The sequence below is a fragment of the Notechis scutatus genome, chromosome 3, assembly GCF_049901735.1.
Source record: "Notechis scutatus isolate UNSWTSFEM ecotype Mainland chromosome 3, rNotScu1.2, whole genome shotgun sequence".
In the NCBI taxonomy this organism is placed as follows: domain Eukaryota; kingdom Metazoa; phylum Chordata; class Lepidosauria; order Squamata; family Elapidae; genus Notechis; species Notechis scutatus.
The window spans coordinates 17,754,980-17,782,568 of NC_142011.1; the positions used below are offsets into that span (position 1 = coordinate 17,754,980).

General features: G+C 39.5%; 2 protein-coding genes across 8 annotated transcripts in view; one reads left to right on the plus strand and one right to left on the minus strand.

Annotated features, from left to right (window-relative positions):
- The window catches only part of RTF2 (replication termination factor 2), a 69,536-nt gene that overhangs the window by 13,787 nt on the left and 28,160 nt on the right, over window positions 1-27,589 (minus strand). The window lies entirely within an intron of this gene.
- LOC113410396 (putative beta-1,3-galactosyl-O-glycosyl-glycoprotein beta-1,6-N-acetylglucosaminyltransferase 7) lies at window positions 898-26,523 on the plus strand. 7 transcript variants are annotated; one of them, XM_087959261.1, is made up of 6 exons: window positions 989-1,114; window positions 11,484-11,633; window positions 12,070-12,203; window positions 12,835-13,886; window positions 21,726-21,821; window positions 22,415-23,046. In XM_087959261.1, the coding sequence occupies exons 4-6, from the start codon at window positions 12,917-12,919 to the stop codon at window positions 22,609-22,611; spliced, it is 1,263 nt and encodes a 420-aa protein (XP_087815387.1). In that variant the 5' UTR covers window positions 989-1,114; window positions 11,484-11,633; window positions 12,070-12,203; window positions 12,835-12,916; the 3' UTR covers window positions 22,612-23,046. The 7 variants fall into 7 exon arrangements, with proteins under 7 accessions (XP_087815385.1, XP_087815387.1, XP_087815386.1 ...); XM_087959260.1 differs by lacking the exon at window positions 989-1,114 and adding an exon at window positions 6,315-6,531; XM_087959262.1 differs by lacking the exon at window positions 989-1,114 and adding an exon at window positions 11,091-11,319.

Genomic DNA, 27,589 nt, shown 5'->3' on the forward strand with positions numbered 1-27,589 from the left:
GAGCCAAAAGGCTTTAACCAAAGACAACCCCATTAAGAAAATAAAAGCCAACAGCTCCTTTGCTATTTTCACCTGTTTTGTTCTCACTAGGAACTGGTTTCTATTTCATCCATGGGCAACATTTTGGAAATACTTGAATGCCTGCAGTAGCTGAAAGACTGAGAACTAGTGTACTTCTGTGGAGAGCCAAGGAAAAGACAATGATGGAGGAGATCAAATAACCCATTATGGAGTTTGTGCTCATCTTTCTGAGCTTACTTTTACAATATCCCTTTTTGATTGCCTATGCAGTGAGTATTCTTCCAGTGTAACATGGTCTGATGTAACAGGAAGCTAGTGCAAGAGAACTTTGAAGTCCGGTAAGCTTATTTCCTCTTATTGTTAATGACGGTCTTGGGGTAACTTTTTCTCAGCGAGATTCCTAGTGAAATTATCTCTATGTTGTTATGGAGTAAGCATGCTGCTTCATTTGTTTTATCACAGAGCAATAGTTGGGACGGAGGACAGAGCTCACACAGAATCCCACTAGAAGACCTTTTATTTATTTGATATCCGTAAAATGTGTTTTTCTGGGCCCGGATGAGGGATACGATACCAATGGTAGAATCCTAGAACAGGCAGTAGATACCAGTGGCACAGAACAGACAAAAACCTGGGGGAAACATGGATGCATATTGGCCCTTAAGAAACATAGTTTCTCCCATGGGAGACTTATTCAGATTCAGTGCATCTTGCACATATTTCGGTTGTACAATTTGTTCCCCTTGAGGATTTTGCTTGGTGACATTACGAGGTGCTGAGAAAAGAGAAGGATGCAGGGACTGAGTGATTTATACAGATCTGCAGAGCAACCATAATGGGAAGTAGATAAGCTTGCCAAGTGCTGTGCATTCGCCACTGAGAGTAACAAGTGCATGGCTATTGGGTAGAGGCTGTATATCTTTTTGTTTATTGTTTTCAGTTTACTAGGTGGTGTATCTTAAAAAGCTGTTGCTAGCTAGGGAGAACAGTAGAAGAAACACCCTTCAGTCTCTGCATTTGAAAGCTTTGTACATCTATCTCCACTGGTCATTTTGAAGGATTCTAGGATTAAATGATCAACTGGACTGATCAGGTAAGGCTCAAAATGTCGTGTTTGGGATTGAGCTGTAAAGATATGGTATGTCAAAATGAGGCAGGAAACAAATATGCCAACTCTGTAAACTGTTTAGAGGCGGCTGAAGGGCACTATGAAGCAGCATAAAAGTCTAAGTGCTATTGCTATTCAGTTTTTCTCATTCATTTAAACATGCACAGTTTTACATTAATTGTTACTCTATGTCAGTGTCATTTTCTCAAGCTCATTGCTATATGGATACCATTAGTGTAGCACTTTACCCAGCTGGGAATGCAAAACTAGATTATTCTTTCAATAAAACCCTGTGTTTAACAATAATCTTAGATCATCAAGTCCTGATGCCACTAAACCTGAATAGGTCTTTGTTCTTGAATGTACATTCTCACTTAGGCAGCTTATCAAATAGGAACCAGCTAACAAAATACTTTGATAACATCTAATCTTCTTTAAAGAAAATGGTGATATCTTGGCTTGTAACAAGAAAACGAACTGAAAAACTGTTGAGCTACTATTCAGGTTTAGTGGCATCAGGACTTAATGATCTAAGATTATTGTTAAACACAGGGTTTTATTGAGAGAATAATCTAGTTTTGCATTCCCAGCTGGGTAAAGTGCTACACTAATGGTATCCGTATAGCAATGAGCTTGAGAAAATGACACTGACATAGAGTAACAACTAATGTAAAACTGTGCATGTTTAAAGGTTAGAAAACTACTACTGCCAGGCAGGTTTCTTCAAATCTTTTTGAACTGCTTCACATGAATTACAATCTGCTTCTCTCTTCTGAAAATCTACAATTTTCAAGACTTCTTTTTCAGATTCTGATTATTTAAAAAATGTACATAAATGTTTTCTCTTAAATATGCATGATTTTTAAAATATTTTATATACATACAGACATTACCCTAAATCACATCATCAAGCCTATGAAAGGAATCTAAATAAATTCCTAACTAAAGCCACAACATTTTTCCTTATGATGGATGGATGGAAGGAAGGAAGGAAGAGAGGAAGGAAGGGAGGGAGGGAGGTAAAGGAGAAAGAAAAAAAGAAAACAAAAAAGAAAGATGGAGAGAGCGAGAACAGGAAGAAAGTCAGAGCCTCTCACTCATACTGTAGAAATAACAGTTCAACGGATTATGTATCATGAAGTTGTGCTTGACTGGTAGTAACCACAGATGTTCTTTTATGATAATTTGTCCCAAATCTGGTCTTTCAGATCTTCCAATGGTGCACACTCGCCACCTCTGAAACTAAGTCCACTCACCTTTCTGCTTTTTTGTCTTGTTCTTCTCTCTCTTTTCATCTTTCCCAGCATTTATTTGCTTTCTTGACAGTCCACATTCTCCAACACAAAAGTTCATCAATATTCTTCCCATCCTAATTTTTCAAAGTCCAACTTTGAATTCCAAAGACTAACACAGGGAATACCACAATTTGCATGATTCTGCTCTTTGTAGACCTCCATGGAAATATACCTAAAATTCCTAAATATTATCCTGTTACAATTGCCAGTGCAAATCACCAGAATGTCAGTAAATGGAATTTGCTTTAAAAAGTTTGGGAATCCAGGAAGAGCATATTATCAGAAGCATACTTCAGAAATTCTACTCAAGTATTTTAATTTATCTTTTTCTGGAGTGAAAAACAAAACAAAACAATTTTTATGAGTCAGGTTTCCTTTCCTTTTTGATTTTTTATAATCAGAACTGGAGCTTCATAGATTGGTGGTTGTTTTGAAATAAAACTAAAATATGTTGCAATAATGCTACACAAATCAGATCTCTTATTACTCTGCCTACAAGAAATCAAACGAAAACATAACGGTTTTAGATAAGAGTTGGCCAACATTCATTTGTACTTTGCATAAGAGGGAGGAGGGAGCTTACTTTCCAATTCTCTGTTCTGAAATATACCAGGTTTTGTAATCTCACAGTTACTGAAACTTTCTAAAAAGGAATAAGGCCATGTCAGAAAGAAGACAGAAACATTTTGAAAAATGGGTGAAGTTAATGATCAGTTGTGATAGTTCTCTATCAAATCTAATGATGTTATTCACATTATTCATATCTATTATATACTGTACTTAATACATAAATATACTGTATTAAGTACAGTATAATTACAATTGAAACTTGTAAAAGTTTCATTACTTATTATCCCTGGTAAGCCAAGCACTTAGCAGTGCATAATTGTTCTTGGTTTTATGTTTGCCATTCTGTGCTGTTATTATTGTTATACAAATTACGCAATTGTTGATACTTTTATATTGAAAAATGAAAGATTGTTTAATGCGATGGCCAATTATTTTGCCAAGCAAAATCCTTTTCATTTTGGCTGAAGTTCATTCATCAGCTTTGAAAGGCAGTCTCTATGTGACTCCTTATCAACAAAGGTTCATCGTGTTTGCAAGCTGCAGACAATTCCATCAAAAATGCTGCCAGAGTGTCCTTAAATGGAAGCTTATCTGTAGTTTGCTCCAATACAAGTAGTTTTTGACTTATAACTGGTTGTTTAACAACTAACAGCTGCGGTGGCGCAGTGGTTACAATGCAGCATTGTAGGACAACTCACTGCCGACTGCCAGCAGTTCGATCCTGATCTGCTCAAAATTGACTCAGCCTTCCACCCTTCTGAGGATGGTAAAATGAGGAGCCAGATTGTTGGAGGCAATATGCTGACTCTGTAAACCACTTAGGAGAGGGCTGTAAAGTACTATGAAGTGATATATAAGTCTAAGTGCTTGGCTTCACTGGTTGCCAAGTGCCTCACAGTTTCGTGATTGCCATTTTCAATCTTCTCTGCTCCTCAGAAAGTTAATGAGGAAGCTGGCAGGGAAGGTTGCAAGCTGCTGCTGCTGCCTGCCAAAAAGGACTCCCTCTCTGGGGCCTATCTGAAAGAGGAAAGGGAAAATGGACAGGGTGCAGAAACAGAGCAGAGTTTGCAAAGATTCGGGCACCATACCCACTGCCTGATGGAGAAGTTTCCTTCCACAGAAGGACGGATCAGGCAAGAAGGAAGTGATTTGCTGTGTCCAGGACTTCCATTTAGGAATCACCATAATATGTTCCATGGGAAGTCTATCGGGCTGGGGAAGGATTGGGAAACTGGCTTTTGGGGAAACCTGGTTTTCCAGGTTTAAAAATGTCTTTGCCATCAAAGAAATGTCTAAAAAAGCAATTTTCGAACTCAAATAGTCCAAAGGTACTTTTCCAAGAGGCTGAAGCTTCTTGGATGAGAAGCGAAGCATCTTTGAAGAAAAATCAGAAAGTCCAGTTGCCTCTTGAACAAAGCACCTTTGGCACAACCATGACCTGGGTGACGGAGAATCTCCATAGGCATTTGGAACTCAAATGTTACCTAATGTGACAGCAAGATGCAGGAGCAATCCAACCAAATTAATTCATTAAAAAAATGCATTGAAACCAGGTTGCCTCCGACAAAAGCTACAAGTTGTAAAATAGTTTGGATTGTGTAAAACTAGTATATTAAAATTGCATGTAGCACACAGGCAGTTAACTGCCCATTTTCAGCAAAACAAAACAGCATTTCATGAATGAAGGCAAATTATATGTGTCCCAGGATAATGTTGCAATCTGGGTCAGTCATCGGGACCTGAGATTAATTCAACGTTCTTCCACATTTACTACTGTAAATTACCATGAAACTTGTCCTTCTTTTGACCAGTTATAGAATGTAGGATCCAATCTGGGTTGGTTACCAGGACCAGAGGTTTTAGTCTTCTGAGCTTTTGGACTCATGCTGGACATCATCCTCAGGGAACTTCTCTCACCAGAATGTGAGAAAGAAGTTACCAGAGGATAGGAGCCATCATTTAGTCAAAGGTAAAATAATCTTCTTATTTGGGGATATAATGCTTCTTCTTTTACTTCTCGAGGGATGCCAGCATTTTCCAAAATGGCACACAAGCGAAGTTCAATGGGGAAACCAGATTCTCTTGGCAACTAATGTTACTAATTTAACAACTGCAATGATTCACTTAACACATGTGGCAAGAAAAGTCGTAATATGGGACAAACTCACTTAACAAATGTTTCACTGAGCAACATGAACTTTCAGGCTCAGTTGTGATCATTAAGTGATAGCAATTCTGGCACTCTCAGCTGCCCCTGATAAATGAGGACCTCGTGTGGCTGCAACGTCTGACTTCCTCTCAGGTTCCGCCTCTTGACTTTGCTATTGACCTCACCCCTTTCCTAAGAGGTCTGTAGGGGACGTGCATAAGCGCACCAACGTGCCTACCGTCCCTGTCCTATTGTTTCTCTTATTCTTTTATTTTTCTTATATGTACCCATTTCATGTATTCACAACTATGTATACACTTATACTTATTATCTTGTAAACAATTGGCAAATCAAATAAATAAAATAAAATAAATAAAGCTGGCATAGAATCATGATTTAGGGCTCGCTGCAAGCCAGATGCTGAGCGCCTGGATTGCAATCGTTGGGATGTTGCAATGGCCAGACTTCTGAGGACTGGTTAGAACTCATTCAGTGCCATTGTAAGCTTGAACTGTTGCTGAACAAGTGATTGAGGACAGTCTGTAAATGATTCAGAGGGCAGAGTCTGTAATCAAAAAGACAAATGTCCTGGTTCCTGAAAGATGGCATTCTTTAATTGACAGGACTCCCTTTACTAGATCTAATAAGATGAGTAGGGCTTTATAGATCAATGGTGCTCAAAAAATTGGGTGCCGGTTTCGTGGAGAGGTTTTTCCGTGGACCAGAGGGGGCGTGGTTTCATCTGTAGCCTGCATCCCACGGATGGGGCTTCCCTTGTTTGCACGACCCGTTTCTGGCATGCGGGGCTGTGGGTTGAGGAACCTTGTAATAAATGACAACCTTAAATTGCACTTGGAAATCTGCTAGGAAGCAGAGCAGCTTGTAAAATAAAGGTATAACATGGGCAAATCGGGAATTGGTCATAATTATACGAATTTTTTCGCAGCTAAAAAGTGAAAAGATAATACAAGACTATTTCCCTGCACAATGTCTCCTATTCGCTACTAAAAGCCTAAAGACTGAAATAAGCCTATTTATAATCAACAGCACAGTACTATCTACAAATCTTGTTTTCCCAAAGCTGGTTTGCTTCCTTAAAAGGTCATCAGAATGACAGTGCAGGAAAAAAATCCAGGAAAAAAAAATCAGGTTTTAATATTATTATTTGAATTGTTATTTTTGCTGGATGTCCACACAAGGAACCTAAGTGGTTAAAGAAATTCATCACAAAATACTCACATTTCATGTTAACAATTAACTTCTTTCATGTGACTGAAACCACTTTATAAAATGGACAAGCTTAAAGGCTGAACTTGCCTGAAGGGCAATGGATCCTAAGAACACATTTCTTAAGTTTGGCTCCAAACCATCTCTCTTTCCAATACTGGGTGAGTGTAAACTTTCTGAATTTTTAAGAATTCTTTTAAAATTTGAACCAGCTGTAACATTACTAGAAGTTATACGGTATGGTCATTTACTTTGGCAATAAGCCCCACTGAACTCAAAAGAACTTACGGCTGATAATTGCACTCAAAACCGGTATATATTCAGATTCAATCATTCTCTACTTAATTGTAGTCCAAAACATTTTGCTGAGTATAAGTGCTTTCAAAGTGTTCCTACTTAGAAAAAATATATTAAATAGAAGAAATGTGTTCAACCAAATTATAATTTTACTGTCTACAATCTATATCTTTGAGAAGAACGGCTGGTCTGTAAATTCCTCTCCTTTTAAGCTCTTCAAAATAAGGAACTCCTCTAAGTTGATAGATCAAATGTTTTAAATACAATTTTTATGATAATTTATATTGAGAGTGATTGAAAGTGTGTGGACCCTTCCCAACAACTAAATGGTTAACCTTCCTAAAGGTCTTGGCTCCTAATTTCAATTTTTATGACAGGGAGATTTAAATAATAAGCAAACGTATATTATATTGGTGGTCATCACTTCTGTTGAAGAACTTGGCAATTCTTATATATCTTTTGTATCAAATAATTTTCTTTACACCAATGATTTCTTTTAAACAATATAAACATTTTCATTTGCTCCAGAATTCACTAATTCAGCTCAACAATTATAGAACAGTGAAAGTATTGTTGCTTGTAACACCGGTCTCACAATCAAATTCTGTTTGGAAAATTGTTCACTGTACACAAAGAAGCTCCTTGACTCTCAACTGGGCCATCTTTTTGTATGTTCTACAATATGTGTTAAATCTCAATTTACATATTTTATACAAAGTATTATGCATATATAATGGTAATACTCAATCCAAAACTGATTATGTACCTTATAAGGAAACTATAAATATATAGTTATGATGATTTTTTTCCTATTAAGTTATTATCAATTCATGGACTTGCTCTGTATTGCATTTTCAGATTTTTTTTTATTTAATCCAGTACTGTTTGTCCTGATTAGCAAAAGCTTTCCAAAATCCTCCTGAAAAATTATGTAACAGTATTGTTTATCTGATACCCTAAGAAGCGGTGGATGCAGTCTGTGATTTTCTGCATAAATCCATGCTTCACCATTGACCTTTTAAAAGTATTTTTTTAAAAAATATTTATTTGCATCCCACTTTTATTATTTTTACAAATCACTCAAGGCAACATACAGATCTAACACCTTCCACCTCGTATTTTCCTACAATAGCAGTCCTGTAAGGTAGGTTGGGCTGAGAGAGTGACTGGCCCAAAGTCACCCAGCTGGCTTTTATGGCTAAGGTAGGACTTTTTCTCCTTAGATGCAATTCCTTAATGCAATCCCTGATAGTTAAGACTGAAGGAAATTAGCACTTTGTTGGATTAAATAAAAGGTTGCTTCTCTGAGAAATCCTGTCAGCTGTTGGACTGTGCCGATTTAATGCAAAATTATGGCAGGCAATTTGTTTGGATGAAGCTTTTAAAATGCTCAGTTCTTTATCCATTGTCCACATATCAATTTGTCCATATGAATAGATGCAGGAAACATATCTCATTCTGGCATATATTGAAGGATGCCTTAGTTGACATCCTTCCTAAAGGATGGGCTTTAAACTCAACCATCATCCCAGTCAAGGCCACGTTGGCTGTGAATAATGAATATTTAGGACCAATACAGCTGGAAAACACTAGCTATTCAAACACAATTAGATCTTCTAGCACATCTTTCTGCAAAAGAATTAATCTTTTTGTTTTTAAAACACCTCTCACCCCCCCACCACACACACAGTGGCTTATTATCAACAATTGTTGGGCAGAAAAGAGGTTATGAAACTAAATAGTAAGCAGAGAAATCCCAGGATTAACCACTAGAATCAGACAAAACTAGTTGGGCCTTCATCAAATTAAAAAAAAAAAAAAGACTCAGCAAGTGCTCCTCTATTACATACAACGTTGGCATTCCATACATTGCAGGGATATCTGAAAAGCCCAGGAGGATTTTCAACCAACACAGCATACAACGTGTCCACTTCAAACCCAAGAATGCACTAAGGCAGAAGTTTGTCTATCCCAAGGATATAACACCCAGACAAAAACCGAGCAGTGTGATACAGGCAATACAATGCAGTGAGAAGACATGTGCAGATCTGGTCATTGGCGAAACAAAACTACTTCTATTTCACAAGCATGTGGCACAATATAGGAGATCAAACCCATCAGGACAAGATTCAGCGGTCCATCTCCATTTGAAAGACAAAGGTCACCCTTTTGAAGGCAGCAAAGTCCACATTTTGGATAGAGAGGACCATTGGTTTGAAAGGGAGGCAAAAGAATCCATCTATGTTAGGATTGAGCAACCCTCCCTCAACCGAGGGAAAGGAATAAGACACCATCTATCTCCAGTCTACAACAAAGCCCTTGCAGCAATTCCAAGAAGATTCCACAACCAGCTGCATTCTGATTCAGGTGACCCTGAGGGTACGGATAAAACCGCAACTGGGCTCAGTAGCTCTCAGAGAGAGTGCTAATGACCAGATGACTGCAAAGAAATACAATCCTTCCATCTCTCCTGCCCCACCATCCAGTCTCAACTGTCAGTACCTATCCTTCCATTTCCACACCATCAGAACTGCTGAAGCTTCTTGGATAAGAAGCAAAATGTTTTCTTTCTTCTTCCTCAAGGGAAAAAAATACTCCAGGTGCCTTTTTTGGGGGGTGGGATGGGGGGAGCACCTTTGAGACAACTATGAGCTGGATGACTGAGAATCTCCAAAGACATTGGTTGGGCAGTTAAGACTACTGAATTATTGTTATGACGAAAATCCCTAAAAACAGAGCTCCATTGCTATTACAGTTTATTATAATTGAACCCCACTCTTATATTATTGGATAGACAAGATATCCTATGTAGTTATTAAGTTTTGACCAATCATTTTCCTCCTTCTCTGTTTGAATATTGTATAAAAGGCTAAGTTGACAAGCAGTGAACGTACATCTTTATTGCTGCAGTAACAAACAAGTTGGCTTGGATTTCTCTTGTCCTGCATGTAATTTGGAGCCCCTCATGATGGATCCTCCTAGTTATACTAGTTTTATGGCCAACACATAAAACTTCAAGAATATTATTTATTTTATTTATTAAATTTGTTTGTCACCCATGTCACCAAGAGGTGACTCTGCCTTAACGTAACATTGCCTTAAAAACTAGGCAAACCTTCTGCAATTTACTTTTGGGGCTATTACTAATGGAATACTAATAAAGGTGTTCTCATTTCCACTTCTAAAATGGTGAAGACTGTCCAGTATTATTGATTGGCAAAACTCCAGGGATGTAATTCATTTAACAACCGCAGTGATCGCTAAATAGCACACCCCAAAAAAGTAATAAAACCACCACCTTAACAATCATCCTGCTTAGGTGCAAAAAATGATGGCCGTAAATTGAGGATTACCTATAAATGTTTTCCTTGGCCTTAAGCCATTTGTCAGGGATGGTGTAGGGTCTCCTGCTTGGGCGGAGGGTTGAGCTGGACTAGATGACCTACAAGGTCCCTTCCAACTCTGTTAATCTATCTATCTAGTCTGTGCCCCACCAAACTGTGTCCTTAATTGCATTGATTATTCTCTCTCTCTACATTACCTGCTTTATTTTCTATTTTTAGCTTTTCATTAAAAAAAAAACACCTGTCCCCTTTAAGCTACCAAACTGATGAAGGGTTGGTAGTCATACAGAGGATTTACAAAGGCATGTGGGGGGAAAAAATAAGACATTAATTCACATTTCTGAGTTGTACAGATTCCTTAATGATGAAAGTGCACAGTACATATTCAAGAGGTTCCACATAGCTTGGAGGATATTCGCTCAGGAGCTGTGACACATCTTAATAGAAGCCTGGCACTCTGACAAATCAGCCATCAACAGACACATAGACATTAGCAACATCTACAGACGATGCAAGAGAGACTATCACCTAGCCCAAAAAGTAACAAAAAGACCCAAACACCTCTCCACCAGCAATCAGCACCCAGATCAGCATAGATGAACTCCAAGGTTAACATCAGACCAACAACCAAGTAAACAAAACTGCCAAAGAAGCCAACAGCGAACAACCCAACCAAAGAATCTCCAAGACCGTCCCCACCAACACTGACAGGCAAGAGACCGGAATATAAACCAACAGCAAACTGCACTCCTTACTAGCACTGATGATGTTACCTTGTTAGGGTAATGAAACGTCTGCAAAAAAGCAAGCAAGCTCAGAGAGAACCAAAGACCCTTCATGTCAACCCTGAACTACAAATATTCTCCTTTACTGGTACATCTTAACAATTCAAACTGTTTCTCTTCACTCTTTAAAACTAAAGATTATAAATGGGCGTGAAGCACAGCATTTGCTGTCCCTTTCATGCTCTTATCTCCCCAGTGACAGGCAATGACATCAACTGGCAATGAGGTGGATTGCAGTCCTCCTACAGAGATATTTTTTTAAATTATTCGCTGTCACAGAGCCATTTCCAGTAATTCTTCCTCACCCCCCACTCTCCCACCCCCCTTTCAGTTCCTAACCCTCATTACAGTGTAAACAACGTCCATTATATTAATCTATTCTTGGCTGTGTTAGTCATTTTGCACCAGGCGGCATTTCAAGAGTGTGATTCTGCTTTCCTGAGAAATGTCTGCATTCACCTTCCAAATGTTGCGTCCTCCCCCACCCCCCCTTTTTTTCCGTCTTCACATGACCGAAAGGCTGGTGAGAGAGCAGAGCGTTTGCTGATTCAATGGATACTTACAGCTTGTCCTATTAAGAAGATGCTGTGTTGATGTTTACATACTAAGCCTAACTCCTATGAGCCTCCAGGCAAGCATAATTCTATTGGGAACTGATTTTCCTGATGTTTTTTCTTCGACCTACAGAAGCAGCAACGCCAAAGAACGCCGTGGCTGAATAAAAAAAAAAATGGGATCAGGCTAAGCAGCAGAATGAGTGCAACCTTCATCTAGCCCTCCAGCACTGCGAACTCGGGAACAGGAAATTTTTCCGACTTGAAAGCCCAGGTCTTAGCAGTAAGGACAATGAACCACATTCTGTATATTACTGTAGTATTAATATTATTATTTTTATTACTGTACTTGTCAAATGGGAGCATGTTGTTCTTGACATGCAAGGTTGAAAAAGGTGATTTTGACTACAATGAAGCTTTGAGATTTAGGAGCGTGTGGGGTGGGCAGGCAGACACATCAATGCATGCACAAAATCATTAAGACAGGTAGATTATAAGATGTTTTTGCTACTATATGTCACATCATGAGATTAAAAAAAATCATTCCAGTTAAGAAGATAAGGACATGCATATAATGATTTAGACATCATATGCGAGCATAATCAACAGGGCGGTTGAATGTTTGTTATAGCAGGAAAAATCAATACAAGATAATTGTTGGTTTGAATCTCAGTATTTCAACAAGCTGTCCCTTTCCTTGCCTCTTTTTCCCTTCCTAGGGTTGCATATACTTAGCATCTAAGAATTCAAGGATGAAGACTTTATTCCTGAACGCTAAAGAAACATACTGCTATACTGAGGCACTTCTAATATTTCAACAAAGCCACACTTGTGGAAAAACATATTCAGAAAGGTAAAAATATGCAACCGTATTCCTCCACCCCCTAAAACTGTTCAGAAAGCCTCTTTAAACAGCAGTGCAAGGCAACGCAGTGTTGCTAAGGTCGCAATTCCTTCCAAGCAGAATAAATATGAACTGCATTCAAGACCACTTCCTATTTTATACGATGCGCTTGAAAACAAAACTAATTCAGGCAATTCAAGGAAAAACAAAACAACTTATGGTTTAGATTTCATTATAATGATGATGGTAAAAACTTCAGTCTTTTCTGATGTCTCCCCATAAAATCAACAGTAAAAAACATACTAGATCCAATTCTGGTTATGCTTCAAATATATTTTTGAAATCCATAACAAGGTTTCTATCTAATCCAAAAGATTATCAACTAGCTGTATGAAAGATCAGTTTATCTCTATTCATGTCAGTGAAAGAGAGAACGATCCCATGATCAAAACCACAAGAGGTAAAAGCAGATTAACTGTTAAAGCAGAGTTAAGCCAGTCTTCAAGAACACCTGCATTTGTAATATGAAACCTTTAATACCAATGAAGTATTTTTTTTTCTTTCAAATTGAATGAAGCATCACTGAACTTCATTTAAATTAAATGATTAAAATGCTGTTTCCCCCCCTAACCTTTCCTAGGTAGAACAGTTTCAGGGAACTGTGGCCAGAAGAAAACTCCAGAGAACATTTGGAGCTCCAGAAAACACCTGGAAAGCCAAAGATGAACCTACTTGAGATAGCAAAATCAGGGTTTCTAGTTTGCATTGTGGTTTGCATTTTCATCTTTGGTGTTTTCTATCTACGGAATACAATCTTCAAGGCAGATAAGGAAAAACTCATCCCAAAAGATTGTGGCTTTTATCCAGATGAACTCTGCTCAGCCCTTTTTGATGGGAAAGAAGTTGCTTTTCAAATTGGCCAGCTGTGCCAGGAGGCTTTAGGGGGAAAAGAAATGTCTACCTGCATACAAATACAGTGCAACTGTTCTACGCTGCAGAAGAAACTCCACTTCATCACAAGGCCACTGTCAGAAGAAGAAAGGAACTTTTCTTTGGCATACATCGTCACCATTCACAAGGAACTGGACATGTTTATAAAATTACTTAGAGCCATTTACATGCCTCAGAATGTTTACTGTATACATATTGATGAGAAATCATCAAAGGATTTTAAGCAAGCTGTCCAAACCTTGGTCAACTGCTTTGAAAACATTTTTATTGCTTCAAAGAGGGAAAAAGTTGTCTATGCAGGATTTTCCAGGTTGCAAGCAGATATCAACTGCATGAAGGACTTGATCCATTTAAATAATCAATGGAATTATGTTATTAATCTCTGCGGTCAGGATTATCCCATCAAAACAAACAAGGAACTTATACACTATATTAAAAGTAAATGGAATGGTAAAAATATCACCCCGGGAATTGTTCAACCCCCTCATATAAAACACAGAACTGATTTTAGTTATCAAGAATGTGTACTTTCAGGAAAATCATATGTCTATCAAACCAAAAATGTGAAAAGTGAACCACCCCACAATTTGACTATATATTTTGGGACTGCGTACTATGTACTCACAAGAAAATTTGTAGAGTTTACACTGACTGATGAACGTGCAAAAGATTTGCTTGAATGGTCAAGGGACACCTACAGTCCAGACGAACATTACTGGGTCACCCTGAATCATATACCAGGTAAGCAGAATTATAGAATTGTCTACTGTGCATTGTTCAACAAAGATTGCATATCAGACAAGCCATAATTCTTTGCATCCCCCTTTCAGAAATATTTCTTTACCAGATTCTCAAGGCCTTCAACAATGATACTCTAATGTACTCCCTTCACTGGAAAACTGGGATATATTCAGATGTGCATTTGCTGAAAAACTAGACCATGCACTATATAGCAACGTTCATCATCAGCAGAGAAAATGTTTTATGGCATTTTTGTATTTATTACATTACAGATGAACAGAGTTGGAAGGGACTTTGTAGGTCATCTAGTTCAACCCTCACCCAAGTAGCAGACCCTACACTAGTGGTTCCCAAAGTAGGTGGTACTGCCCCCTAGGGGGCGGTGGGATGCCTTGGGGGGCGCTAAGAGGCAAGGGGGCCAGCAGGGGGGGCGCTAAGAGGAAGCAGGGGGCGCTGGAGGTGGGCCCTTCACAGGGCACAATTCAGGGGTGAGAAAAAATCCCCCTGCCGCCACATTCGAGGCGAGGTTCCACAGGATCACACCACTGACTTGCATGCTCTGGTGCAAAGGGCTCAATGGAGTAAGCCTGCGGGGCCTGCCACCTCCATGTTCGGGGCGAGGTCCCGCAGGTCCACCCCATTGAGCCCCTTGCACCAGAGGTACCTGCCCAAGCAAGTCCGAATGGAGCGGTGCACGAAGTCAACGGGATGAGCCTGAGAGAGGGAAACAGAGAGGAAAGAGAGAGAGAGAGAAGAGAGAGAGAAGGAAGAAGAAAAGAGAAAAGGGAAAGAAAAGGGGGGGATGGAAGGAAGGGACAGAAAGAAAAAGAAATAAAGAAGGAGGGAGGGAGGGAGGAGAAAGATAATGAAATATCTATTCTAGTCCAATGACCTGCTGCAGCAGAGTTAGAAGGGAGTGTGTGTTCTCCTTGTAATTTACCAATACATTTTGGTTTTACCTTCTTCAGAATTGGCACTGTAATACATTGGGGAAAAGTAATTTTTTAGGGTGGAAGTCTGGTCCAGTGGATCCTGTTTAAACCCTCAACAAAATGTGAGAGCTTCCTGATAGTCTTGGCCATGTTTCGTCCACAAAACCTTTAATTAATAGAAGCCAAAGATGTTTCAATGTGTTGGCAAAGATGCTGGCAAAGATGTTTCAGTGTGGAAAAGGGCCTCTAAACTAGGCCTCATTTCAATCTAATGCATCTGGTCTCTGTCTCTCTCTCTCCCTCTCTCCCCCTCCATCCCTCCCTCTTTCTTTGTCCCTTTTTCTTTCTTTCCCTTTTCTCTTTCTTTTCTTCCTTCTCTCTTTCTCTCTTTTCTCTCTCTTTCCCTCTCCCAGGCTCACCCCATTGATTTGGTGCACTGCTCCACTCAGACTTGCTTGGGCAGGTCCCTCCAGTGCAGCGGGCTCAATGGGGTGGACCTGCGGGGCTGGCACCTAGAACGCAGCAGTTCCGGCATGTTTGAAAAGTAGAGCAAAGCCAGAGGTCGGTAATTTTTGCTGCAAAGAATCTCAAAAGCTTCTGGGCTGTGCACAAGAAGGGACACACATGTCAGTGCAATTCAGCAACATAAAATAAAGAAATACAAATAAAACAAATCAACAAGAATTGGCAAAGCATCGTTGATAACTATTCACTACTAGAATCTAATCAGAGATGCTTTGCCGATTCTAGTCCAATGACCTGCTCCAGCAGGGTAGGAAAGGAGTGTGTGTATATGTGCGTGCATGGCTATCAAAACTCCAAAAACAGGTCAAGTAGTTCTGGGGAGGCCAGTCATAAATTAGAACACTTGCTAAGCAACAGGCCATTAAGTGAGGACCATTTGTATTTGGTTTGCCAGTCACCAAACCATGCCCACCCAGTCACGTAACCAGCAAGCCAGTCGCGTGACCAGCAAGCCACACCCACCCAGTCATGTTACCAGCAAACCACACCCTCAAATTAGACCACGCCCACAGAAATTTGAATCCCGCCCCTGAGTGACAGACATTGAGTTGATTGTTCTCACTGTCAGAAAGTTTCTCCTTATTTCCAGGTTAAATCTCTCCTTGTTCAGTTTCTATCCATTGTTCCTTGTCTGGCCTACAGGCGCTTTAGAAAATAGCTTGACCCCTTCCTCTCTGTGGCAGCCCCTCAATTTATGTCATATACATTTTAATACTTTTTATGTCGTAATTTTTTAAAATAAAATTTGCCAAATTTTGATTCTAACGGGAGTCATGGGTCTCAGATTTTGGACCAATTCTATAAGTTAGCCCATTTGAGGTACTTTAATTCAAAATTGTTGCCCTATGATGCATTGTTTTGCCCACTCAAAGATTACAGGAATGAGAGGTTTTAGTAATATATTGATAGATGTAATCTAAGGAGACTCTTTTGGAAACCATTAACCAAATTCCAAAATCTATTTTCAGTCTGCCTTTTAGACTTATAAAATAACAAATTCACATTACATCATGAATTGGAGGGCTTTTCCTTGACCTGTGAGCTAAGAGGAGCGGGGGGTAAAGAAAAAAAACAACAATAAAACAAATTAAAATAAAAAAGAAAGTGAGATTTCACATTGTTTCAATCCCAATGGTTTAAATTATATAATCGTTTAAAAAATCAGAAGACACTAACAGCTTTCTTTCTTTAATTACCTATCCATGTAGTTCAATTTGTATGGCTACCCATCTTATCAAAGCTATTCTACATGCCTCACAAGAAACAAATGCATAAGTAAAATGATGTTAAAACACGAGAAGAAATCCTGTAAGAACAGCAGAGATAAAAAATAAAGTTCACAACCACCTGGGCTGCATCTTACTTCCTGACTCCTAGTCCTAGGAAAGTTTTTCAGTCTTTGAAGGTGAAATACAACCCATTTGGTTATTGATATACTTGCTATCAACCATGACGTTATATGTTCCAGACTTTTCTTGGCAAATAATACATTCCCACCGAGTTTCACCCACATTTGGCAGTTTGAGAAACATATGATCTGTCACCCAAATATCATGTTGACATATCTAAAAATTAAACAGGTTCTGCAGTGGTGAGATTCAAAATTTTTACTACCAGTTCTGTGGGCGTGGCTTGGTGGCTGTGGCTTGGCTTGGTGGCCGTGGTAGGGGAAAGTTACTGCAAAATCCCCATTCCCTCCTCACCCCGCTAACCTGCTTTCCAGCTCTGTTCTCCTGTGCAGGGCAACAAAAGAAGACCCAGCCATTCAGCTGGGACTTGGGAGGCAAAAAATAGATGGAGGCGGGGCCAGTCAGAAGTGGTATTTGCCAGTTCTCCAAACTACTCAAAATTTCTGCGACCGCTTCAGAACCTGCTGAATACCACCTCTGAGGTTTTGACCAGGTTCTGACCAGTTGTGACTCAGAAGCATACAGTAAGCAGTACTTGTTTTAGAATGAGAGAACTTGCTCCAGGTGTGGTTCTGTAGACTGAGTTTGGGAAAGTGGGATGGAAATCCTCCCGTATCTGCAGTTAGGTCTAGGATTTTTCATCTCCTACCCTTGGCCGTGCCTGCTTCTCCGCCAGCGTTCCTCCTTGGGCGATTCTCCTCTGACTTTTGTCCTCAGCTGACACGCCCCTACCCATTTGCGAGCAGTGGGTTTCCAAAAAAATTTCCTACCAGTTCGGTGTGAGCGCACGCTTTGAGAGTAGTTGCAGCTCTTAAGTGAGTCAAACAGTCGCTAAGTGGATCTGGCTTCCCCGAATCTCCATTGCACAGCGAAACAGCTGTTCAGTGAGTTTTCACCCACTTTACGACGAGTAGTAGTGGGTGAAAGTAGTGGGTGAAACGGAGACTCGGGGAAGACAGATCCACTTAGCGACTGTGTGACTCAATTAAAAGAGCTGCAACTACTTACTTAACAACGGTGGCAAGACTGGTCATAAAATGGGTGAAAGTTCACTCAACAGCTGTCTCGCTTTGCAACGGAGATTTGGGAAGCCAGATCCACTTAGCGACTGTGTGATTGACTTAGCGACCGTTCAAGTTACAACAGCACTGGCAAAAGGACTTATGACTGTTTTTCACATTTAATGACCATTGCAGCATCCCCGTGGTCAGATGACCCAAATTCAGACGCTCGGCAACTGACTCATTCTTATGACAGCCTGTTTCCCAGAGTCATGCGATCCCCCTTTGTGACCTGACCAACGAAGTCCATGGGGAAGCCGGATTCACTTAACAACCATGTGACTTACTTAAGAGATGCAACTACTCACTTAACAATGCTCTTGCTTAGCAACCAAAATTTTGGGTTCAATTGTGGTCGTAAGTTGAGGACTATCTTTGCCTTCCTCTGCATGGCAGCCTTGCCTAGTAAACTCCTTCCCTTTTCTGGGAATTTTTCCTCTTGTGTTAGAGGCACTAAAATAACCAAGATGATATAAGGTCTCCTGCTGCAGCAGGGGGTTGTACTAGATGACCTCCGAGGTTCCTTCCAGCCCTGGATTGCTGTGCTGTTTCAAAGCATCCTCTGAAGCTGTGTCTAGTGCCAGGGTTTGTGGTCCTTCCTCCCTCTCCTTTTTCTCTCCCTCCCTCCCTTAGTCCGTCCGTCCGTCCGTCCATCTATATCTCATTCACTTTCCCTACCCTTCCCTCTTCCTCCCTTCCCTCTCTTTCGTTTTCTTTCTTTCTCCCTTCCCACCCTCTTTCTTTTTTCTTTCTCTTTCTTTCTTGTCTCCCTTCCCTCTCTTCCTTCCTTTCTCTCTTCCCACCCTCTTTCTTTCTTTTTTCTTTCTTTCTTTCTTGTCTCCCTTCCCTCTCTTCTTTCCTTTCTCCTTCCCACCCTTTTCTTTTTCTTTCTCTTTCCCTCCATTCCCTCCTTCCTTTCTCCCTTCCCACCCTTTCTTCTTTCTTTCTTTCTTTTTTCTTTCTTTCTTTCTTTCTTTCTTTCTTTCTTCTTTCTTTCTTTCTTTCTTTCTTTTCCTTTCTTTCTTTCTTTCTTTCTTTCTTTTTCTTTCTTTTCTTTCTTTCTTTCTTTTCTTCTTGTCTCCCTTCCTCTCTTCCTTCCTTCCTTTCTCCCTTTCCACCTTCTTTCGTTCTTTTTCTTTCTCTCTTCTTTATTTTCTTTCTTGTTTCCCTTCCCCCCCCTCTCTCTTTTTCTCTCTTTCTGCCCCTTCCCTTTGGATGAAGGCTGGCATACTTACCGCCCCTCCTGCTCTTCCCTCCCTGTTCTTTATCAGGGAGGCACAATCAGGTACAGGGGAGCTTCCACCCCCTCCTGTTCCTTCTCCTAACAAGCATTTGGTTTTCCTAAAGCCATTTGGCTGCAGCCCTTCCCCCAAACCCCAATTGGCAGCTAGCCAATTGGTTGGCAGCTAACTGTTCTAAGGCGTGGAAAAACCCAGGATGAACCCTCCCTCTGAGAATTGGCTATGCCGAAGCTCGTGGGAGACAGGAGCTGTGGCCCTTTGCCCAGGGTGAATGGGTGAGGGCATGTCAGCCGAGGAGAAAAATCAGAGGAGAATCACGGGAGGAGGAATGCTGGTGGAGAAGCAGGCACGGCCAAGGGCAGGAGATGAAAAGCCCCATTCAGTCTGCAATCTCTGAAATTCTCAATGATTGGCTTACTATCCAGACTGAAGAAATTACACAGCTAGCAGTACTCATCTGCACTGCGTGTCGAGTTCCTTCTTTTTTTCTTCCAAAGAACACCCCCTAGAAAGTAATTAGTTTATTTATTTATTTGTTTATTTATTTATTTATTTTTGTCAATTGCTTACAAGATAATAGGTATAAGTAAAAACATAGTTATGAATACATGGATACATATAAGAAAAATAAAAAATATATAAAAGAAACAATAGGACAGGGACGGTAGGCACGTTGGTGCACTTATGCACGCCCCCTACAGACCTCTTAGGAAAGGGGTGAGGTCAATAGTAGACAGTCTAAGGTTAAAGTTTTTGGGGTTTGGGGAAAAAACCACAGAGTCAGGTAGAGTATTCCAGACATTGACCACTCTATTGCTGAAGTCGTATTTCCTGAAATTAAGTTTACTGAGATTAACCTTGAGTTTGTATCTATTGTTTGCTCTTGTGTTGTTATGGTTGAAGCTGAAGTATTCATTGACAGGTAGGACGTTGCAATGTATGATTTTGTATACTATACTTAGATTGGACCGAAGGCGGCGTAGTTCTAGGTTGTCTAGGTCTAGAATTTCGAGTCTGGTGGCATAAGGTATTCTGCAACGAGTAGAGGAGTGGAGAACTCTTCTTATGAAATATTTCTGGACTTTCTCAACTGTGTTAATATCAGATACGTAATGTGGGTTCCAGACTGATGAGCTGTATTCGAGTATTGGTCTAGCAAATGTTTTGTATGCTCTAGTTATTAGTGTAATACCAGAGAAAAAGCTACGTAAGATTAGGTTAACAACTCTTAATGCCTTTTTGGCTATGTAGTTATAGTGGGCTCTAAAACCTAGGTCATTAAAGATGAGTACTCCAAGATCCTTGACAGAGTTTGGATTATCAACAAGGTCTTGACTATTCAGCCTGTATTTTATTTCCTGATTTTTTTTGCCAATATGTAGGACAGAGCATTTATTTGTTGAGATTTGAAGTTGCCATTTGTTTGACCATTCTGATACACAGTCAAGGTCTTTTTGAAGGGTAGCAGTATTGTCTGTGGTGTTGAATAGTTTTATATCATCAGCGAAGAGAACGCAGTTGTTTTTGATATGATCACAGAGGTCATTTATGTAGAGTATGAAGAGAGTTGATCCTAGAACACTGCCTTGGGGTACACCACTTTTGACAGGTACAGAATTTGATAGGATGCTCCCAATTTTGATCATTTGTTGTCTGTTTGACAGGAATGCTTCTATCCAGTTATGCAGGTGTCCAGAGATACCGTAAGATTTTAGTTTTGGGAGTAGTTTGCCGTGTACCACTGAATCAAAGGCTTTACAGAAGTCTATGTAGATTGTGTCTATTGCTTTGCCCTGATTGACTTGTGTAGTCCATATGTTTTTGCAGTGTAAGAGTTGCAGATTACATGATAGTTTTTTCCTGAAACCAAATTGTTTATTAGAGAGTAGGTTGTTTGTCTCTAAGTGGAGGATGATGGATTGGTTAATAATTGATTCCATGACTTTACAGGTGATGCAGCATAAGGAGATTGGTCTGTAATTGGTCTGTCTCCCTTTTTGAAGATGAGGATGACCGTGGCTAGTGACCATAATTTTGGCAAGGAGCTGGTCTTGAAAGATTTTTCAAAGATTATGCTTAGAGGTTTGACTATGGCAATGGATAGCTTTTTTAAGAAGTAGGCACATATTCCATCCCGACCAATAGATAGAGATGGTTTTAGGTTGCGTAGTGTTTTTATAATATAAGGCATTAGCTCTGCCCTGAAGCAGTTTCCCCAAAGGCAGGTATCATCAAATCCTTGCGGATTGAATCTCTAATGAGAATTTACACATGTATTCTTATTTTAAAATAGAAAGTGTACTTTTATTCCAAATCAAGGGTTATACCAGCTTTGATTGATGTGCCAAGGACTTCCAAAATGTAGAGGGGACCAGAGCAATTTAAATTTCACTGATATTGATTTTGTGCTAAAGGATAAGAAAAAATGCAATTTTGTAGTAACTTTTGATGGGGACTTCACTCAAAATTTTTTAGAGGCTTCAAGCAATACTAGAAGAGTATTTCATACATCCAAAGCATAAATCTGTTTTTCAAAATGCAAAACGTGTATAACAAACCTTTCCAAGGTTGGTATTTCTAAATTTCATACCTAAATGAATCATGATTAACTTGTCCCACTTACTCCAATAAATGTATCTAAATCCATATCTAAATTCCCTTGGTTGTACAGATGCTCCTGGTGCTACACTAAACACAACTTGGCAAGGAAATATACGAGCAATCAAGTGGAAAGATCAAGAAGGACAAGTGCACAATGGCTGCAAAGGTAATGACTGAACATGACACAATCCTAGTTCATGAACCACTGAGAAGTCATCACTTGTCAGGTGCTCAAATATGCATAACGTTCTGGTCACAAAATCCTACTGAAGCAATGCTAAGAAAACTACTGTGTTAGACTACACTAGATGACTCAACAAACTGCAATACAGAATAATCCTAATTGTGAATTTAATTACGATGTGGGGCACAAAGAATTGGCACCTAGAGACATATCCAATACATATAATTGGTTGAGTTTTATCCAATTAGTAAAATTTTGTGGCTTCCTTTAAAAAAAAACCCCAGCTTTATTCTTCCCAACTTCTTTCAAAGGAAACAAAAATGTAGATCTTTCCTTCTTATTTCCCCATTTCATACACATATGCATGTGTGTCCATGTCACATGTGGACTTATCTGTGATCAAAAGCAAAATTAGGGTAAAAAGTAACTAATCTTTTTAGGTTATTATGTTCAAGGGCCGTTCTTTTCCCTTCTCCTTCCCCTAATTCTCCATCTATAATTCCTACAGCATATTTCATTTGCTGAATAATATCCAGCCTGGCATTATCAATTTACAGTGCAATTCTCTTTTGTAGGACATTATGTCAGAGGTATTTGCATCTATGGACTTGGAGACTTGGAGTGGATTATTAAGTCTCCTAATTTATTTGCCAACAAATTTGAGCCAGCAACATACCCACTAGTCATGGATTGTCTAGAAAGGCATTACAGAACAAAGTTGCTCCAGGAAGCTGAAGTTCCTGTGGAAGCACACTGGCGTTTGGAAGAATAAGACTGCTCTCTGCACATCTGGACTAACGGTGATCTCTATGGAGGGCAAAGCAGAACCAAAGACATGCTACATTTCAAAATGTATGTTCCAAAGGGGGATACTACATCATAAGTATTTAGCATCTTGGACCTAAGAACAGAAAGGAAAATTCTGAACATGAAGATTCAATATGCACAGCTCTAGTGTCTTTACAAACATTAACTTCTCTGGACCTGTTTTTTTTCCTCTTTCTCCTAAACAATTGCTCTGAAACATATAATTGGTGCATATTGTCTTACATACTTAAGACAATAGTTTTCAGTCCCTGTTTAACAACTGCTGGCAGTTATGAAGATGATGTAAAAATAATTTTATGACCAATTCTTGCATTTACAACTTTGGCAAGTTTGTAAAGCGAAGAAAAACTGCAGTAAAATGATAATCACAATGACAATTTATTTAATGACTGCTGCTTTGATTAACAACTGAGTTGTGGTCAACAAAAAAGGACTAAGAAATACCTGTATTCTCTTTTGCGTACATCTCTTTCTAACAGAATGCTTGCTCCTTTAAATGGACTGTTTAAAAGTAGCCTCCTGACTTAAGTCTAGACCACACCTTCTGAAGTTAAAGGTACCTAAATGAATCATGATTAACTTGTCCCACTTACTCCAATAAGTGTATCTAAATCCATATCTAAATATAATTCATACATTATTTATCCTTCTTTAACATTTTTCTACATGAAGCTTTATGTAAAATTTAACTAATATATTGCTGAATAAAGTCATAAAATTAATCAAAAATTTCTGTCATTTGATAATACTGTTCTTCCATCCAATCCAAACTAATAAACTTTATGTAAAACCAAAGAAAAACCTAGCATGCACACACACATACACATGTGTGTGCGCGTGTATGAAAAAATAAATATAATTCAGGATCCCATATATCTTAATTCAGTTAGAAAAGAAAATTAAGTAAAATAAATTAAGAAGACAAAAATAAAAGTCTATGTGGCACTGAGCTAAATCTGTATGTCCTAAATTGAAAATTCATACACAGAACAGTATTAATGAAAATGTGCTGAATATTATTAATTTACCATTTGAGTTCCTCTACAGGAGACTGAAATAAAATGTCTGAAAATATTTATGACCTTATGTCCAGAAACTGTTCAAACTTATGATGATACTGAATGAGGGCACTTAGGACCTGTGCCCAATGTTATTGCAAGCCCCCATGGACACAGGACCAAAGTTTGCTTGCTTGGCAGCCTGCCAGCACTTACGATTGGCCACAGAGATGTTGCAACTCCTCCCAACTGCCTATCTCTATCCCTCCCAGCTCCATCCTTAAATGTCAGGCAAGTCCCAATAGCACAGCACAAAACAGCCACACTGCCCAGGAGACTTCAGTGGTGCAAATCAATCATTTTCACTCACGAAACTCCAAAGGCCTTGGAAGCTCCAGCCTAGCCGCTTTCACTGCCCTGTCCTGCAGTCATCAAGTTGAGTCAGTCACCTGGTGAGCTGCTTAATGAGTGCAATGACCTATGACGAAAATCTCAGGCTCAATTGTGGTTAAGTTAATGACTACCCATACCCCAAAGTTAGATAGCTACTAGCTTAACCAACAACAAACAATCTACCAACATATTCCATATTCCAACACATAACTGTTTCATTCCAAAAGATGATGGGAATATGAAAAAACACTCCGTATCATGGTTTACATTTGCTTCTGTGTCAGTACTTTTTACAAATTTGATCTTTTTTAGAAAAGAGGCCCTATAGAAAGCCCATAAGTCAAATAAAACTCACACAAAAAAATAATTTATTCTCAATGAAGGCGTGGCATTTTCCCTACACTTGTAAAGGAAAATTCTTTGCAGATTTTTTAAGTAGATGAGCTCAACCTTTAATGCTGTCTGTCTCTGATTTGTCTCACAAAGACTCAGCCATTTAGATATACACAGGTTTTGTTAAGTAAGGCGCCACTGGGCTGGTTTGTATCTTAACAGTGAAGGGCAAAATATTTCTCTTTTCCCAGGAAGGCAGAAGATGGATGTAACAGCTCTAATGTGATTTGGTTACATCGGTAAAATGGAACCCATAAAACTTTGTCACTATAACATTTTGGAAATTAGGAGCACTAAAGTCAGAGAGCAATCTGATTTGCACTTTAAAAACTCTGTAGTTGTACTTGAGCCCAACTTGTCTTTTGTTCATTTCCAAGCACAATAAAACTTGTGGGGTTGGATTCATAGCAATAGCAATAGCAATAGTACTTAGACTTATATACGGCTTTACAATGCTTTACAGCCCTCATTTTACCCACCTCAGAAGGATGGAAGGCTGAGTCAACCTTGAGCTGGTGAGATTTGAACTGCCAAATTGCAGGCGGCCAGCAGTCAGCAGAAGTAGCCTGTGGTACTGCTTTCTAACCACTGTGCCACTGTGGCTCTAACTAATCTAAAGTGTCCAGATAGGATACCCGAAAGTCTGCTTCCTTCTCTACAGGTACTTATTGCAATTTCTGAAAAGAGGCTTTATTTTAATTCTAGAAAAGTTGGGTTTGGCTCCTCTCCACTGAATTATTTAAGGGAGGAAAAAAATGCAAAAGTTTCACAAAGATTGTAATGGCTTCAGATGGATTTGATCCATATACACAATCATCTCACTATTCCCTTCCAAAATATGTAATGTTATGGAAAGCAAGAAAAAAAAAAGACTAAGGGGTGTTTTGCAAAGGGAATTAAAGGCATTGACTGGAGTTAAGAAAAGAAAATCTAATAGTATACACCAACACCATTCACTATACTCCATAGCAATAGCAATAGCACTTAAGACTTATATACTGCTTCACAGTGCTTTGCTGCTAAGTGGTTTACAGAGTCAGAGTATTGCCCCCAACTATCTGGGTCCTCATTTTACCGACCTCGTAAGGATGGAGGGCTGAGTCAACCCTGAGTCGGTCAGGATCAAACTTCTGGCAGTGGGCAGAATTAGCTTGCAATACTGCATTTTAACCATGGCACCACCACAGCTCTATAACTTTTTATCTTTGCAAACCATTCCATCTTCTATCTATACAGTATTTCATACATTGCCTTTAAACTTTGAACTTCTCACTCTAAAGTTCTCATTAACTCCTTACAGTCATGCCTTTCTGCTTCTTTTCAGCCTATTTCTCCTCCTTTCCCAAGGGAAAGAAGAGAATGAGCCAACATGATGAAATAGTCTATGTACTATGATTGGCAGAACCCAGGTTCTGGTCTTCTTCTGCTACAGCTGCTCAGTGGACAGTCAATTTCTTACTCCAAACTACCTCACAGATGTATTCTTGTAGCAAAAAAACAAAAACCAAACCCACTATGGAACTTCTTTGTACTTCTGAAGAAAGGGAGAATAAATACAAGTTGAAAGGATACTAGGTATATGCATTGCCTTGGGTTGCTTATAAAGTAATACAGGTGGGATAAAAATAAAATAAACTAATTAACTAAATAATATTTACTTTATCGTTCAACCCTCATTCATTCCCTCTGTATGAGTAAATACATCAGTATGTTTATTTATATTGGCCACTGATTTTAATAATCACTCCACATTTATTCTTGAAGTCACAGAAAATAAACCACTGATATTGATGATGATAAAGATGATGATTAGTGTATGATGTTGTTACAGTAGCCAGGAGACCACAATGCTATTGCAGAGCAGTAGTTTGGCTTGCCAAGGTACCACCCCTGTTATAGGAAACGTTTGCACCCTTCCCAAAGTGTGCCACAGAAGGGCAAGCTGGCTTTGCACCAGACTGAAACACCCAGTGATTCTTCCTGCAGCATCACCCAAGGACCCCTCCCTTCCCAGAGCTGCCCCGCAAGTGGGCACCGCAACCGGGAAAGTCCAGAGATGTCAAGAATCTGACTGCCTGGGGACTTCCGGTTTGTCGGCCGCGAGCGGCAGGGAATTGCGAGCTGCGCGATCCCTGCCGCGCTAGCCGTTTTGGGGCTCCGACCCAGCCGGGTGGGAGCTAGGCTGCCCTGCAGGGGCAGCTGAAGGTAGGGGATCCGGAGAAGGGACTGGGGTGTTGCAGACCCCTCCCTGGCCGGCAGAACCCCCTTTTCCCAGGACGGTGCAGCGGCGGTCCGTAATGGCCGCCACAAAGCTGGCAGCCGGGTAAGAATGCGCAGGAGGAAGTGGAGAAAGTGATTGAGAGGAGAAAGTTTTTCTTGGCTCCTAGGACTCTAAGACATATTTAATAAAATTCCTGAAAAGTATGACTTTCTGAATAATACCTGCCAGAAGAGGAAAAAGCGGCTGCTTGAAGGTGCTGAAAGGATAGCTTTCCCTCTTTTCCTACGGAATAAATAACTGGATATTAAGAAACCTATTTTTTAGGTGGAAATTGGTTTTAAGCGATGAGTGGGAAGAGAGAGGATTAAAAGAAAATATTTGTATGCTAAGATTTTGTTGGAGCAGATGCCTTAAGGATTTGAAGACTAGAATATATTGTAATAAGATTTTAAACAGATTTGGACTTTCTTTCTCTTTGATTGATATTACCCCAGAAGGAGAAAGTGAGAACTCTGCCTTGGTTTGGACTGATTGATAATTTTGGGACTGTTTTATCTTTTTTATTTTCTTTTGAATATTCTGGTTGTTGTAAGAAGAAAGAAGGAGAAAAGAAAAGAAAAGATTTATAATGGCTCTTTCTGTTGAGGAACTAAGAAAAGAATATGAACAAGCAAAAAAAATGGTAAAGATGGTGTGGAAGAAGCTTTCCTTTTCTTAGAAATGGCGCTTACTAATTATCAACAAAAATTACAACAGATGAAGACAGCAGAGGAACAAGAAAGAAAGGAAGGAGCCATCTTTAATGAATCTCAGAATTTGATCCAGAAAAAGGAAGAGAGAAAGAAAAGAAAAGAAGAGAAAAGAAGAAAACTAAAGGACTTAAGGACTTAAGATCTAAAAAAACATTTAAGAAAGGG

Bases quoted from the DNA above. Each gene is read 5' to 3' on its own strand.
- LOC113410396 (XM_087959259.1), top strand. From the start codon at position 12,917: ATGAACCTACTTGAGATAGCAAAATCAGGGTTTCTAGTTTGCATTGTG. The intron at 13,887-21,725 runs GTAAGCAGAATT...TTGGTTGTACAG, and splicing joins CACCCTGAATCATATACCAG to ATGCTCCTGGTGCTACACTA. The intron at 21,822-22,414 runs GTAATGACTGAA...TCTCTTTTGTAG, and splicing joins AGTGCACAATGGCTGCAAAG to GACATTATGTCAGAGGTATT.